This window comes from Hippopotamus amphibius, chromosome 5 (genome assembly GCF_030028045.1).
Source record: "Hippopotamus amphibius kiboko isolate mHipAmp2 chromosome 5, mHipAmp2.hap2, whole genome shotgun sequence".
NCBI classification, from domain to species: domain Eukaryota; kingdom Metazoa; phylum Chordata; class Mammalia; order Artiodactyla; family Hippopotamidae; genus Hippopotamus; species Hippopotamus amphibius.
The window spans coordinates 2039614-2054531 of NC_080190.1; the positions used below are offsets into that span (position 1 = coordinate 2039614).

The 14918-nt window shown below is 58.4% G+C and overlaps 1 protein-coding gene across 1 annotated transcript in view; it reads left to right on the forward strand.

Annotated features, from left to right (window-relative positions):
• Nucleotides 1-14918, forward strand: part of TCERG1L (transcription elongation regulator 1 like) — a 187285-nt gene that overhangs the window by 121068 nt on the left and 51299 nt on the right. Inside the window, exons 5-7 of the mRNA XM_057737160.1 lie at nt 1118-1209; nt 4571-4659; nt 13861-14015. Of these exons, the coding sequence (XP_057593143.1) occupies nt 1118-1209; nt 4571-4659; nt 13861-14015 (336 nt within the window). The remainder of the gene's footprint in view (nt 1-1117; nt 1210-4570; nt 4660-13860; nt 14016-14918) is intronic.

Genomic DNA, 14918 nt, shown 5'->3' on the forward strand with positions numbered 1-14918 from the left:
TGCAGGCCTCCGCCTCATGCAGGGCCGGCACCTCCGTGGGGGCTGGACGCTCGGTCCGAGCCCAGAGCTGGCCCCGGGCGCTGCCCACCTCTGAGGGCCGGCTGTTAGGGGGGTGCCCACGGGGAAGCGCTTCCCCACCCCGGCTCTGGAGCCGCCGCCCCGCGGCCACCAGGGAGCCAGGCGCTGAGGCCTACTGGGGCTCTCTGGCCGGGCACCACGTGGGAGCCAAGCCCAAGCGCACGCACACACGCGTGTACACACGCACACACAGGCACGCAGAGTGATGCTCGTGGTCCCTACCTCCTCCCTTCTACCAGGGAGGCACGGCCCTGGGGCCTCCGCATCCATGTGGCGGAGACAGGAGCTCCAGGTCAAGCGCTCCCTCCCAGCCCCGCCCTGGGGTCTCCTCAGCGAATTCCTCTATTTGTGAGGCTGGTGTGTGGTGAGGTGTCTTGGGGTTTCTGCTCACCCATGGTCCTGACGCTGTGGTTACGCTTGCTGTCCGTCACCAGCCGCCGGCATCTGAGGCTTGGCGACGTCTTGCAATAAGATGAAACCTAACTCTGTTTCCATATCCGGAGTCAGGTCTTTGCCACCCTCCCCGCCCTCCCCCCCGACAGCCACTGTCGGCACAGTCACAGCACCGTGCAGGCCCCTGGTGGGGCCAGAGCCCGCGTTAGCAGTGGGCAGACCGTGGCACAGGACGTCTGCCCAGCGTGGACTCCCGGGTCCCCCTGCTGGGTCAGGGCCCAGGGTGGCCCATCGCAGCCACCGGCAGTGGAAGCCTGAGGCAGCCTGGCTCCGCCGCCCACGACGGCCCTTGTCAGGGGCGCCTGGGTCCTGTCCGTCGCGACCCACGCGCCGGGTCCAGGATGCCTGGCCAATCCCCCTGCGGACCGTGCTGCCCAGGCCCAGGTGGGGCTGCCAGGACCTCGCCAGGCCTGGGTGGGGGCGCAGTCAGCACAGCGCGGCCAGCACAACGCGGTCGGCACAGCTTCCCGGGCGATGCTCTGTGTGCGCCACCATTGCGGATTCTCAAGGCTGCTGTTTGTCCTCGTTCAGTTTTATAAACTGATGTGACAAATGAATGCTAATGACGATTGCTTTGCCCTCGCAGATAAAAGCAGAGAGCGCAGCCGGGCGCCCTGCCCTCCGGCCGTGATGCTGCACTCGGAGAGGAAGAGCCCGGCGGGGGACGGACAGGACAAGGTCAGTGGGCTGTGAAGACTCGAAACCCCAGGCTGGGGACCGTGGGGCCTTCACGCCCTTCACCCTTGGTTCCCACCTGCTCTTGGCAGTGGTGCTTTGCGGTCCCTTTTGTGGAACAGGGCCGGACCCAGCAGGACAGCTCCAGAACCCTGCAGAAGGGAAAGGGCATCCAGGAGCCGGGCAGAAGCAGCCTGGCCTTCCCTTCCCTGCCTGGGTCCAGAGCTGGCGGGCCGGTGCTGCTCGGAGGAGCTGGGTGGTGACCCTGGCTTCCCGCGTGCGCGGTCCCCACACCTCCGCAGGCGCGTGCTCGCTGAGGCCAGGCTGCGCGGTTGGATGTCCCTGGGGCGAGGCTGCGGAGTGCGTTTGGTTTCACTGTTAGAGGAAAACCAGTGCAGGTTTGTGTTTTCTGAACAGAATCTCAGGTCTCTCCCTATAAAACAGCATTTTATAGATTGACTGTGAATGTGTTGAGTGCATTTCGCTCCCCAGGAATAACCCAAGAAATCAGCTTTTATTGCTGCCTTTGAAAAATCACAAATGGCACTTAACTTGCTCTGATCTGTCAGATTCCCCGCTGGCCTCCGGGCTGCCTCAGCGCTGTGTGAGCATCCTCTCCTCCTTTGCTGCTACCAGGTGTGTCTCCGCCTCAGCCTGTTAGGTCCCCGTTCCCGCTGGTCGTCCTGCCAGTTCCCCGTTAGTGACATCCCTGGGCGCCCCCAGCTGTGGCCCACGCCTTCCCCGCATCATGAGTGCCAGTGCTAAGTGGTGTAAAGGGATCACGAACATTAGTGCAAGTTAAATGTTTGCTCCCCGAGGTAGGCGTTCTCTTAGAGATAAACGTCCATGCCAGAATGACATATTTATTAAACAGATCGTCTTTCTTCTGTTTTAACTACTTTCTTTATCTCTGGGCTCTGTGCGTCTAATTCACTTTTATTACTTCAGTGTGGAAGGGGAGGTTTATGCCATGATTAGCCATTTTTATCACCAACAGGAAATCATAACCAGCGTGCAGCTCGAGAAGACGGCCTTGGTAATGAGCGAGCATTACCGCGAGAATCCCAGCTTTGCCAGATTTAAGTGTCCGTCCACATCACAAATCACATCCCACCGTATTTACTTGAAAAATTAGCTGGGGAAACCTACTAGTCAGGGTCCCCTCATTGGGTTTCATTGTTCAATTAGCTTCGTAATGAAAATCTCCCCTCGTTTTCCTAATTGGATTAGTAATATAAGCTCTGGTCTTAAGAAACACATATATTTTTAACACAACTGCTTCCGAATCCTCCCTGTTATCTTAATTGTTTATCCTGAACTTATTTTCTCATAGGAAACAAAGACACTTTCTGCTACCCCAAAATTCTAAAAAAAGACTGCTCTTAAACTTGTGAACTTAGGGATAATTATATAAATTTCCAATCGTTATCCAGTGTAATTATCTGTCACAATGAATGGGGGGCCCCAGGAAGGCCCCAGGAAGACACCAGGGTGGACGGGCGTGAATGAGCCCACCCCTCTCGTCCTGGACCTTACTGGTCTAGCCTGTAGTCCGTGCGCTTCCCCATGCGTTCGCCCGGAGGCCGCGCGGGGCCTGGTCCGGGTGAACTTTCCAGCCCGGGCCTTCCCGCCCATCCTCTGGCCGGCTCCGCGGGCACGGGCCGTCCTCGCCCCACGTGGTGGCCCTGCTCCCGCGTGAGGCAGAGGCAGTCTCACTCCGTTGCCAGTGGTTTCCCTGGAACTCCACGTGGCTTGTTAGGGGTTTGTCTCACCCTTACAGACCCTCGGTGATCTTTTCACTTTAGATGTGAATTTTATGCTTCAGTGATCTCATCATCTAGCTCGCTCCTCGCTAAGGGCTTTGTTTCCCAGGAGGCTGGGACGGTGGGAAGGAGCACGGGTCCCGCTGTGGCCCTCAGGGGCCCCTGGAACAAGCCTGTGGGCTTTTGGGGCCGCCGCCCTGTCCTTGGGCGGCCGGCCCGGCAGCGGCGCCCACGTGGGGCGTGGGACCGTTGGCGTCCTTGACTTTGGATCATCCCAACACACAGTTAACCATCTCCTCACCCACACTGCCTCACAAAGCACCGACACGGATGTGGTGGAAGCAGATCCTCAGATTTCAGGATGACGTTTAATTTTTTTTAAATGAACCTAGCGCTCTAACTTCTCCTGACAGTCTCAGCTCGGAACCTGGCTGCTGCTTTGAATAATGCACTAGTATCTTTTCATCTCACCTGACTTTCTGAGAGAAAGAGAACGCAGTCCTTGTTATATTATTTTCCACTTGAGATTAAAACCACGGAAACAGCTGGTGGAAGAAAAAACACCTTCCTCGCCACTAGGGTTTATTGTGCTCACCGTGGTTTCATTTCTTTCTTATAGCTGCTCCAAAATTGAGATGGCTCTGACTTTTTTAAAAAATTCCTCATGGTAGTTTTCCAGGTCCTCTTGTAGGAGTTCGGTTCTGTTTCCCTTTGTGTAAGGAAATCTGATGTCTGCCGTACATCAGTGCAGCCACGTAGGTGAGTCTGCATCGTGGACCCGTGTTTATGTTGGCGCCACACTTGCCCGTATCTGCTCACCCAACAACTCTTGTTTCCCTCCAGGTTCCGTCCGTAATGAACAAGGGTCAGGTGTCCCAGCCATAGTTGCTGTTTGTCACTTTAGGGGGTAAATCCTCATTGTCTTCTAGGTGATGTCATGTTCAGACATTCTCTGTTTTCTACTTGGAGACAGAGACAGTGATTTTCAAACCCAAGCCTGCACCACAATCACCCGCACAGTGTAGAACACGCCCTGAACGCTGCCATGACGTGGGTGCTCTAGAAGGGTGGGGGGGGGCTACCCCTGGAGCAACGGGACGCTGTAAGGACACGGGCTTGTCACTTCCCCTGCCTTCAAGGAACGGGACGGGCCGGCCCCGCCGCACCCGGACCCTCACCGCTCCGAGGTTCCTGACACTGAAGGCAGTGTTTGGAGGCAGTGACTCCAGCCACTGGGTCAGCCCACTGCAGAGATAAATCCAGTGGGATTTCCTGCCCCCGAGACACTAAGGCACCTGGAAGCACTCTCAGCCGCCACTGCCTGTGTCCGTTTCTGCAGAAGCAGGCGGCTGAGCCAGTCGGGGGTAATTAGAAGGAAGCCTTGGTCTGAGTCACTCACCACGGTCAGCTATGCCATTAGTCCCAGATGCTCATGTGGCTGCCCGTCCCGTTAGCTGGCTCTGCTGAGAAGGTCATTATCTAATAGCTACTGCGGGCAGGTCTGTCTGCAGGAGACTTGGTATTCTTTACTCAGTTGCCTGTCACTGAAGAGGAGCGGTTACATTTTTTTACAAGTGCTCTCCTTCTCTCTCTGTTGAAAGGAGGCGCCATCGATCCTAGTGACAGGCGAGGACAGCGCGGCCAAAGGCACGAGACCCGTGGCCTCCACCCCCGTGCCCGGATCCCCCTGGTAAGATGCGTGGAGCTGGAAGTGGCGGCAGAGCCCCGTCTGGGGTGGCACTGGCTTGTTGTCACCAAAGAGAAATGCGTGCTCCGTCGGTAACTCCTGGCAGGTTGAGTTCCACACTGTCGTCACCTTCTGCCGAAAGAAAAATCGCATTTAAGTGGTGAGGTTTCCTGCTCCAGTATATTCGCAAATAGGTATTAAAATAGTAAGGCTGTGGCATCTGTATCAGTGAAAGGCCGTGTCTGAAGCAACGGCAGCACGCCTTGCGCTTCAAAGGCCTCCCCGCAACTCCAAGAGAAGCGTTAACTGAATCGCTGTTAATTAAAGATGTGTCTGGCTCTGCAGCTGCCCAGCGAGGATGCCTGATCTTTGAGCACGCCACGCTCAAAGCGCCCTCCACGAGGGAGCCACCCACTTTGGTTTTTAAAAATGTCCTTTTATAATGGAGTAATTTGGAAGCAGAAAAAAAGTTATTAGAGTAAAATTAGTTTTAAAACCTGAAGATTAGAGTGCAGGATACAGTTGGGAGGAACAGCTAATTTAGAGAACAGAAGTGGAACCACTTGCATCGCTTCATGTGCTGTCGGGGCGGGAGCGGCCGCCGACCATGGTCCCGGGTGTGGCGTCCGCCCTGCAGGGTGTCCTGGGTGGTGGCCAGCATCCGTCCTGCCCTGCGGCCCCGCCCTGGTCCCCTGCTCACTGCAGGAAACCGTGCTCTTAACTGGACAGACGGGGCACCTGCTCCTTCTCTGTCAGCTCGTGGTCGGCAGGTACTGGGTCGTGGGTGTCCAGGGGTCTCCCGCCCTCGCCTTCAGCGGAAATGCCTGGTGCCCTGGGGGCACCTCACGGGTCAGGGGCCCTGGATGCTGACTCCTAGTGACACAGCGTTTCCAGCACTTATGCAGCGTCCTGCAATTCAGTTCTCATCTTTCCAGCCTCCGCTCCCCTCTCTTCCTGCCTTCCTGACTCGGTCCCACCTGAGCGAGGCTGCCTGGCCTGGCCGAGCAGCCCGGGGTGAAGGGTGCCAGGGTTCAAAGACCCCCACATCTGGGAGGTTGGGCCCACACATCCCTTGAAAAGTGCAGGAGAGACCCGGACCTCGCAGGGAGCAGGGGGTGCAGGGGCAGCACTGGGCCAGCGTCTCCTGTGGCCTCCCTCCGTCCCTCCGTCCCGACTGGAAGCGGCTGCACGCAGCATGGTCTGACGTGTCCTTAACCTTGGTGTCGCACCCATGGGAGCCTCGGTGACAACACACCCTCTGAAGACCACAGGAAGAGCTCTTCTGCCCTGGGAGCTGCGCCTGTTGCACCCGATGAGCTCAGATCGCCTGCTGCAACCCCATCCAGGGGGTGGGCTAGTCGTCAGCCTGCACCCAGGGTCAACCGTGTTCTCAAGAGATGAAGGACCTCTGGAGGTGTGAGAGGCCGGGATGCTGGCTCCTCCACCTGCCGTCCCCACCGGCCTCCACCCGAGGCCAGGATGCTTGACTTCACCCGTGTGTGTGAGGACATCTTCACTCAGATGGAGAATGTTCTGGGGCCGTGGCTGATAAGCAGGGATTTGTGGTGGGGCGTCCATGTGACGGTGAGGTGGAGAGATGGGGGGAGGCGACTGGGTCTGTAAGACGTGAGCCCAGGGACCCCCTGCCGGTCCCCAGGTGCTGTCAGCAGTGGCGGTGACCAGAGGAGCAGGCAGGGCCCCGGGGAGCTCGGGTGTGCCCACCGAGTGAGCCCCCACTTCTCACGGCCGAGCCCCCAGAGCACTTCTCCACGTCTCAGATCACCCTGTCCTTCCCTTGACGGTGTGACCTCTCTGCAGAGGCCCCCAGCCGCTCAAGCTCTAGGCCTGCTCCCACATCAGGGGCCGACCCCCCCCACCCCCGGCCCTCTTAGGCCGCGCAGGGAAGCCAGCGATCGGGTTTCCCTGCAGCGAGAAGCCCCCGGGGTGAGGAAGCCGGCCTCTGACGGATGTAGCAGCCGAGGAGCTGACACTATGACTGTCCCTGACGGCAGATTCTCCCGGACGCCCTTGCGAGAACAAGCTTCCTGGGGGGTCACTGTCTCCGGAGGGCTGGGCCCCGGGTCCTGTCTGGGTGCTTCTGCGGTGTGTCCCCTGTTTCCACGGCTTGAAAACGGACCATGAGTTCACGGTCAATGACTGAGGGCTGGCAGGCAGCGTCTTTCAGGAGCCGCACAAAGAAGATAAAGCACGTGCTGTCTGCAGGGGCCCAGGTGGACCCCCGTCTCCAGGAGGCTCCCACGCTGCCAGGGGCTTGGGGACCTTCCAGACACCCGTGTCCCGAGCTGGGCGCTGAGAACCCACGGCTGCTCCCCGTGCACACGCGAGGCGTTTCTGTGGCTGGGCACCGTCCTCGTCTCTAGCCGGCGACTCATGGGGTCACACGGGTCCTTCGCCAGGTGTGTCCTCCGCCCTCAAGACCCTGCCAAGGCTTGTGCTCTCTTCTGACACGCGGTGTGTGCTTCACCCGCATTGAGTGATTCTGCAGCACCAGCTGGGTGTCCCACAGGTCAACCCACCGGCCACCATCAGGTGCCACGTCCAGGGCTCTGTCCCACAAGACGGCACCCCCTCTTCAGACGCCAAGTGCAAGGCCAGGTTGTCACCTGTGCTTCTGGCCGACGGGCTATAAATCAAGATGCGAAGGACCTCCTCCGCGTTGAATTAATTTGCTAGAGCACTCACGGAACTCAGGAGGACCGTCTGCCTACTAGGTGGTCGATGGTTAGGGAGGGATACGACTGGGGGACAGCCCGGGGGGCGAGGTGCACAGGGCGAGGCACGAGGAGGGGCCCAGAGCTCCCGGGCCCCTCCAGGCGTCACTCTCCCCACATCTCCACGCGTTCCCCGACGCGGAGGCTCTCCAGTCCTGGGGGGGTTTATGGGGGCTTCATACCATCGGTGTGATTGATTACATCACTGCTTGGTGGGAAGTGACTCGACCTCCAGCTCCTCTCCGCCCCCCAGAGGCTGGGGAGGGGATGGACGCTTCCCACCTTCTAATCACACGGTCGGTCCCCTGGTCCCCAGCCCCTGTCCTCAGGGACCTTCCCAGAGTCCCTCACCGACATAAACGCGGGGTGGAGCAAGGGGCCTGGGGCGTGCGTAAGGAGACGCGCCTTCCGGCTCCATCCCTCCCCCCTGCTCACGTGGAGAGGGTTTGGGAGCTCTGTGCAGACACGGACACGGGAGCCAAAGATGTGCCCCTGGGCCTCAGTCACGATGTCCCAGGAGGGAGAGCGGGAGCGAGGCTGCTGCCGTGTCGTCCCCGCGTCTTCGTGTCCACGGGCTCCACGCGCCTCACCCAGCCTGCCCCGCGAAGCCAAGTCTGCGCCGCCCTCCAGGGTCGCCCCTTCCCGGGGACAGCCGTGGGCGGGACGAGGCGGGGGGCAGAGGGCCAAGGACAGAGGTGCTCCCGCTTCAGTTCAGAGACCTCAGCCCTGGGGATGCGGCCCAGCGAACGTGAGGCCCCGTCCTGCGGATGGGACACTCCTCCCGGGACAGGGTACGCGGGCGCCAGCGACGGGCGGAGAGGGGGACCCTGGTGTGTCTCCGTGTGTGGGGAGGGGACAACACCCCCTCCTCAGTGGCTGAGACCCACCCTTGGGGACAGAAGCAGAGGCGTCTTCCGTGGTGCAGAGCCCGTAAACCTCTGGACTGGCTGCGTGAAGGTGACGGTGGGGATCCTTTCGGACGACAAACCAGCGACCCCACTTCCATTTGCTGAGGTCCAGATCTTCGTGTGGGAGGGCTGCTAAGGGTGAATGCTTTGTATCAGACCTAACTAACTCTGGCGCGCTAATTATATCCTCTGGGATCTGGGGACAGTTAAAGAGACGAGGGGACGTGGAAGCCGTCCAGAAATGACACAGTGTGATTAAAGCAGTGGAACGTATGCATATTCCTGAAAACGCGCATAAAACAATACATAAAATTAATTTTGCGTGTTATAGCTGGCGTGGTCTTAGCTGAGACCAGCCGTAACAAGTGGATGGGCAGGTTTCTCCTGGGGAATCACGTTTACTTGCCCTGCCGCCAGCTCTTTGCTTCAGTCCCACACACGCCCCTACGGCGCCGGAGCTGGGTTCTTTGCAGCCTGGATGTGAACGTGTGCCGTGTTAACTGACATCACGCCTCTGACTCCCGGGTAATAATCCCCTATTAAGTCCCTAATTAGTTCCACTCTTCCGCCGCTGGAGAGGCTCGGTGGGGAGTGGTGGCGGGGGTCGTGACCGTTTCCTACACTATGGTCCAGGGCACTGGCTCTTCCCTGCGAAGAGGGTGTGGTGTGGGCATCCGTGGACGCAGCCCCCGGGGCTCACAGAGCCAGTGCATCCCCGAGGCAGCAAAGGTACAACAGAGACCCATCCCGCATCGAGGGAGAATTGGCCCAAGTCAATCCCCCAACGGGAAGCTTCTTTCTTAACAGCCAGGCTTGGAGCCAGAGGCGCCGGTACCCAGGAACTGAGTGAGATGGTGAACTGCGTCCGCCTGAGAAAGAACGTCTGGGGCCTTGCATCGGGGGTACTCCTGGAGCCCATGTTTCCCCGGGTCTGAGTGTATCTGATTCTTCGGGGAAGGACAGCTGCCCAGGAGCATGGTCTGCCCTTAGCCCAGCGGCAGGTGGAGGTGACATCTCTCAGCAGCTGTCTGGGCCAGAAGTTGAAACCCCATCGCCCTTCACGCACCCCCAGCACCACCGGACGGGCCCGCTCCCCCCAGCCAGGGGCCGGGACACCTTCACTCACCTCCTTCCAGCTGCTTCTCATTCCCCAAGCCCTGCCCTCTGCCGACCAGAACCTTCTCAGGCCCGGCAGGCTCCTGGCTCTGGGATCTCAGGATGCCTCCCAGAGCCAGGGGGGACTGGGATGCTCTGAGGCCCGTCTCTCACAGCCTTCAGGGGGCTGGACCAGCGCAGTCTCGGAGCCCTCTGTGCACCCGTGGGTGCATGACCACCTCCCTGCGCCTGTGTCTGAGGCTGCGACTCCTCAGTAATTCTCGCTGAAACACCCCGTCCCCTGCGGGATGGGGTCACACCCCTGGAGTCACCTTTCCCACACGGGCAGATCCTGGTTGCCTGCACTTTCTCAGCGAGCACATCGCTCCCCGGGTCCCTCAGCTGCAGCAGCGATGGCAGTGCTGTGCGTGGTGGAACCAGGTCTCGACTCAGCGTGCAGGTCTTTAGGGAAGGGGGAGGTGATGGGGCCGGTGTCCCGGCACAGATACACCTGCTGCCTCGCTTTTGGGAAGCCTGCCTGAATACGCGGTCCTTCCTCTCCTTTGGGGTCTGTCCTGAGTCGGGGTCCCCAGAAGCGGCGTCTGTTACCAGCGATTCCCGGGGAGGGGCAGCGGGGAGGCAGGGCAGGAGGGGCTGGGTCTCAGCGGGCGGCCGAGCCCCGGGCAGCCTCAGGCCACGAGCACCATGCGTTTGGCCCATACTCCTCACCCCCCCCCCGCTGTGAGGGGAGGCTGCCCCGGGGCGGGCATGGTCTCCGGGTGAGGCAGTGACCCGCTGAGCGCGCGTATCCGGAGCCCAGGGCCGACCAGCTCAGGGAGCTGGGACAGGTACGCCTGCCCGTGAGGCTGATGCACAGGGAGGGCACCGACGTGACCACGACTGGGGTCCTGGACCAAACTGGAAGATGAAGAGAAAAGAATAGAAGCGAGAGTGAAGGTCAGAAGGGATTTGAGAAGTCCCCTGGGGCTGCAGCCTAGTTCACTCGTCTTCATAAATGAGGGTGCCGAGGCCCTGGAGCGTGAACTCGCTGCCTGCGACGTCGAGACACAGAGAGGCAGCGCCGACCTGGCAGGCAGGTCTCCACGCACTGGGGCTCCTGGGTTGTCCCCCCGCCCCCCGCGCTGTGACTCCAGAGGAGGAAGCAGACCAGTCAGCTGTGGGCGTGAGGCCCCTTGCGGCTGGGCTGTGATGCCCATATCACTGGTGTGTGTGGGGGGGGGGGCGGGCAGAGGGTTGGTGGGGACAGGACGACTTCCCGCCAGGACAGCTGTACCTGTCAGCTTTATCAACTGCAGAAGTTCAGTGTCCTACAGGCAAGGTTAGGGGTCCTGGGGTCCACACAGCAGCTCTTAAATGTTTAAGTGGAGAGACAGGGATGCAGGGAATCAAAGATGCTTCTAGAATTTTCCACTCAGGCCAAGTGCAGTCAAACATCATGAAAAAAATAAAATACTCAAGCCAGACTGTCACAAACGTACCCCACTGACGGCCAGGAGCTTTGGTCTTGAAGCTATTTTTCTAGCCAGAGCCCAGCCAAAGAAGGCGTTGGAAGCCTGCGCGTGGGCAGGTGGCCAGCGGCCTGTGTGCACCAGACAAGCCTGATCTGATGCACTCAACAAGGAGGGAGGTGCCCGGGACCTGCCATCACCCCCTGTGCTGCTGCTGGTCTACTTGCCTCTTTCTCGACATCACCTGCGTTCGTATCCAGTTGAAGCCGGAAACAGCCTGTGTCCACAGCAGGCAAACCTTCCCCCACCCCGCCCCATGGTCCCCAGAGGGTGCAGGTGGGTCAAGTGTGGTGCTAAGAACACAGCTGGGTGTTGCCAGGAGCGTAACCCCCGGACCCACCAGGAAGCTCTCCATCACCATCGGAGCTGCACCCGAGGGGGAAGGGGCCGCGTTCCCCGCCGGGGTTGATGGTCCCTGCCAGCCCAGAATTCTGTCTGAGAGCTCACGCAGTGGCGGAATTGTACATAATTTATAGCACAGCATAATTACCTGCAGCTTTAGTCTCAATAAAACCTTCTTATGCCAGCTGAGTTCTGCACCAAAAGGCACGCAGCTTCCTCCAGGCCCCGAGAAGTCCCCTGTCCCCCACCTGGGCTCGCCGGGGGTATGTGGGGGATCCAACCTATGGGCAGGGGTCTTGTGCAGCTGGCCAGTGTTGCCCCTCCATGTCCAGCCCCCATGGGCCCGTGAGCTGTCCAGGCTCTTATAAAGGTGGGCCCTGATGTATTGCCTCAATTTTCTCACAGCGATAAGCGTGTTAGAATAATGTAAATCTCCATTCCAACCCCAGCGATGCAGACGATGGAATGGAGGCCACAAAGGGGGAAGGTGGCTCTCAAGGTCACCTGAAGGTCAAGGGCAGGTCTAGAGCTGGAGGGTGCGTCTACTGGTCCCCTGAGAAGGCGGATCACGGCCTTTCACCTGGCTGAGTAGGCCAGCAGGGGCCAAGGCGTGTGGGCACAGTGCTGGGGTCTGGGTCACCACTGGCAGGAGGCAGGCCCGGATGCTGGCACCCAGGACGGAGCAGGGCAAGGGTGAAGCCCCCTGGGTAGCCCCCCACAGACGCAGGGGCTTCAGCTCTGCCGGTCTGTCGTCTCGCAGCTCGGGAGGTCGAATCCGACACGGGTCCCACGGGGCTGAACCCAGGTAAGGGCGGGGCTGGCTCCCTCCAGAGGCTCCGGGGGAGAGTCTTTCCGGGCCTTTACGGCTTCTAGAGGTGGCAGCACCTGTAACCCCTTCCTCCGGCTTCAAGGCCAACAGTGGAGCGTCTTCCAGTCTCTCTCTCCCCCTCCAAACCACCCCGTGTGTGTGTGTGTGTGTGTGTGTGTGTGTGTGTGTGTGTGTGTGTCTGTCTGTCTGTCTGCCTCTGTCCTCGCATCTCTGTCTCTGACTCTGACGCCCCCGCCCCCTCTTTCTCTCGTGAGAACCCTTGTGATGACCCTGAACCCACCTGGACAGTCCAGGCTACTCTCCTCATCTCAAGATATCAGCTTAATCACATCTGCAAGGTCCCTTTTGCCACATAAGGTAACATTCAGAGGTTCTGGGGAGGTGGATGCAGACCTCTTTGGGGCCATTATTCTGTCCCATGAACCTGGCCTGGCTGGGTAGTAAATCAGGCAGACCATCTCAAGGTCATTTCTACAAAGGGACCTGGTCTGCACAGAGTTTTCCGAATGTGAGGCTCAGCCCCCGAGCCCCTGTCTGGCCTCTGGGAGCTGGCAGGCTGGCTGGGCTGCGCAGAGATTCGAGGATGGGAGTGATTTTCTCTGTGTGAAGCAGAGTGGTTGTGCCGGCCAGGCCCAGGGACAGGGCCGACAGCCACGTGTGTCTGTCTGGTGAGGTAGGAGCCAGTCGTCAGGGCCCAGAAGTGTCCCCAAAGAAGTGCCCAGAAGTGTCCCCGATCCGTCTCTGTCAGAGAGAAATCAGTGGCCAGAGGGTTTCAGCTCCCGGGGGTTTGTCCTGCAGCTTCTGAGGGGTCCAATGAGAATCCTGGAGCTTGCAGGGCCCTCAGAGGTCACTGGGGGAAGCTGAGGTCCAGAGAGGGGAGAGGCCTTACCCAAGAAGAACCTCCTGGAAGGCCCAGACCAGAAACAGGCCTTGGTGCCAGTACAGAGCTCATTTCTCTGCACCGTCGCAAGACTGGTCACAGGACACAGCCAGAGCCAGAGGCCAGCCCGGTGGCCTTGACTGGCCGTCGGTTCTGGGGTACACTGAGGCCAGATCCGAGATTCCGTGTGCAGCTGCGCGTCACAGACACATTCCTTAGGAAGGACGCTCTCCCTTTCTCTTGTTTTTCTTTTCACACTTTTTCCTTTGTAACCTTTTCTGCTCTCTGATAACCTTTCACAGATAGGAGGTCTTCAAATTTCACATGATTCCTTTTGGAGAGTTTAGATTCCTACATGTGAAAACACAAAGCTTTGTTCTTTGGTCTTCTGAAAACAAGCCAGGGCTGAGCCGGGGCTGAGACTCAGCTAGTTGTCTGCCGGGGGTGGGGGTGAGCTGCAGGCCTGTGGGCTTCCAGGCCTGGGAACCCTGTGGGTCGGGGAAGTTTCCCGGGAACCATGCTGCATGTTACTCGGTCCCAGGACCCAGAGCCAGAGCAGGAATTCCACTGAAAGGAGAGAGCTGGCTGTGGGAAGAGCTCAGACCTGCGGGGACCTGGTTAAGCCACTCACTTCTCTGAATTCTGGTGTTCTTACCCGTAAGAGGATGGTCAGGACAACGTCTGCCTGTGAATCAAATGAGATGACATATGAGAAACATCTGTAAATCACCGTAAAAAGCCAGACATCGCTATTATTATTCATACCTTGTGTAAATAACCTTTGTGAATGTGTGGCTTTCAGCCCCAACGGGCCTTTTGACTTAGGGCACATGCCAACGATGTTTTTAGTGTTCGAGGGAAACCAAGAGGAGTTTCTCGATTCACACAGGTGTGTGGTCTGGACAGGCGATGACCGGGTTTTCTTCTTCAACCCGACGATGCAGCTGTCTGTCTGGGAGAAGCCGATGGACTTGAGGAACCGCGGGGACCTCAACAGGATCATCGAGGACCCTCCCCACAAGCGCAAGCTGGAGGCGACAACAAGTAAGTAAGAGACGGGCACTGCGCACCCGCTTTTGTGAGAGTCTAAGCTATACATTCCCAGGAAGCAAGAAAGGAAAGCATGATTTTCCTGGTTATGCTGGCAATTGATTTTGAAGGAATCGTGTTCCCTGTCTCAGAATTTAGTCATTAAGTTTTTATGGTGCTTTCTGCAGAAACATTGATCCTTCCAGGGGGTCGGCTCTGGCTTTCCTTTGGCATCACGTACAGTTACTCACCCAGGGAAGGGCTCTCATCCGTCGGCCCCTCGAAACTTGCTTTCCAGCACAGACCTTAGCCTGCATTTCATTTTTTTTCTTTTGCTTTTCAAAAGCTGTTTTCTACTATCAAATTAGTGTGTGTTGGTTAAACATCTTAGTCAATGCAGAAAAGTCTCACCGTTCAAGCTCGTCCATGGTGATCATTTTGATGTACTCCTTCCTTTGCTTTTTCTCTTCCCCCGGCATTTAATTTTTGTTCCAAATGTTGTATGAACGCCCCTTGAGACCTTACATCACATTTGGGAGCACGTGAGCCTTCCCCCTCACACACCCACTTCAGAGCTTTGTATGAAAGCCATCAGCTCTTTATCTGAAGGGATGCTTGAATTCACTGGAAGCGTGCGTGGAGAGGGGAGAGAGTCTTAGCTGAGGAGGAAGCGGATGCTTGGCAGGGAGGTAGCCGTTTCTGAAGATCCCCCAACAAATCTCGTTTCCCCAGAGTCGGAGGAGAACACTTAGCACCTTCAGAAAGGATCCTTTCTGATTAGATCTCATACCTTTTTCATCAGCTGCTGTGTTGGGAAAGGCCCCCTCCCTGAGCACGTGGGTAAATTAGTATTGGCTTCACTGAGACCTCGAGATCAGGGACTTCCCTCACTGAACCACAGAGCATGGCTGAAAAGCC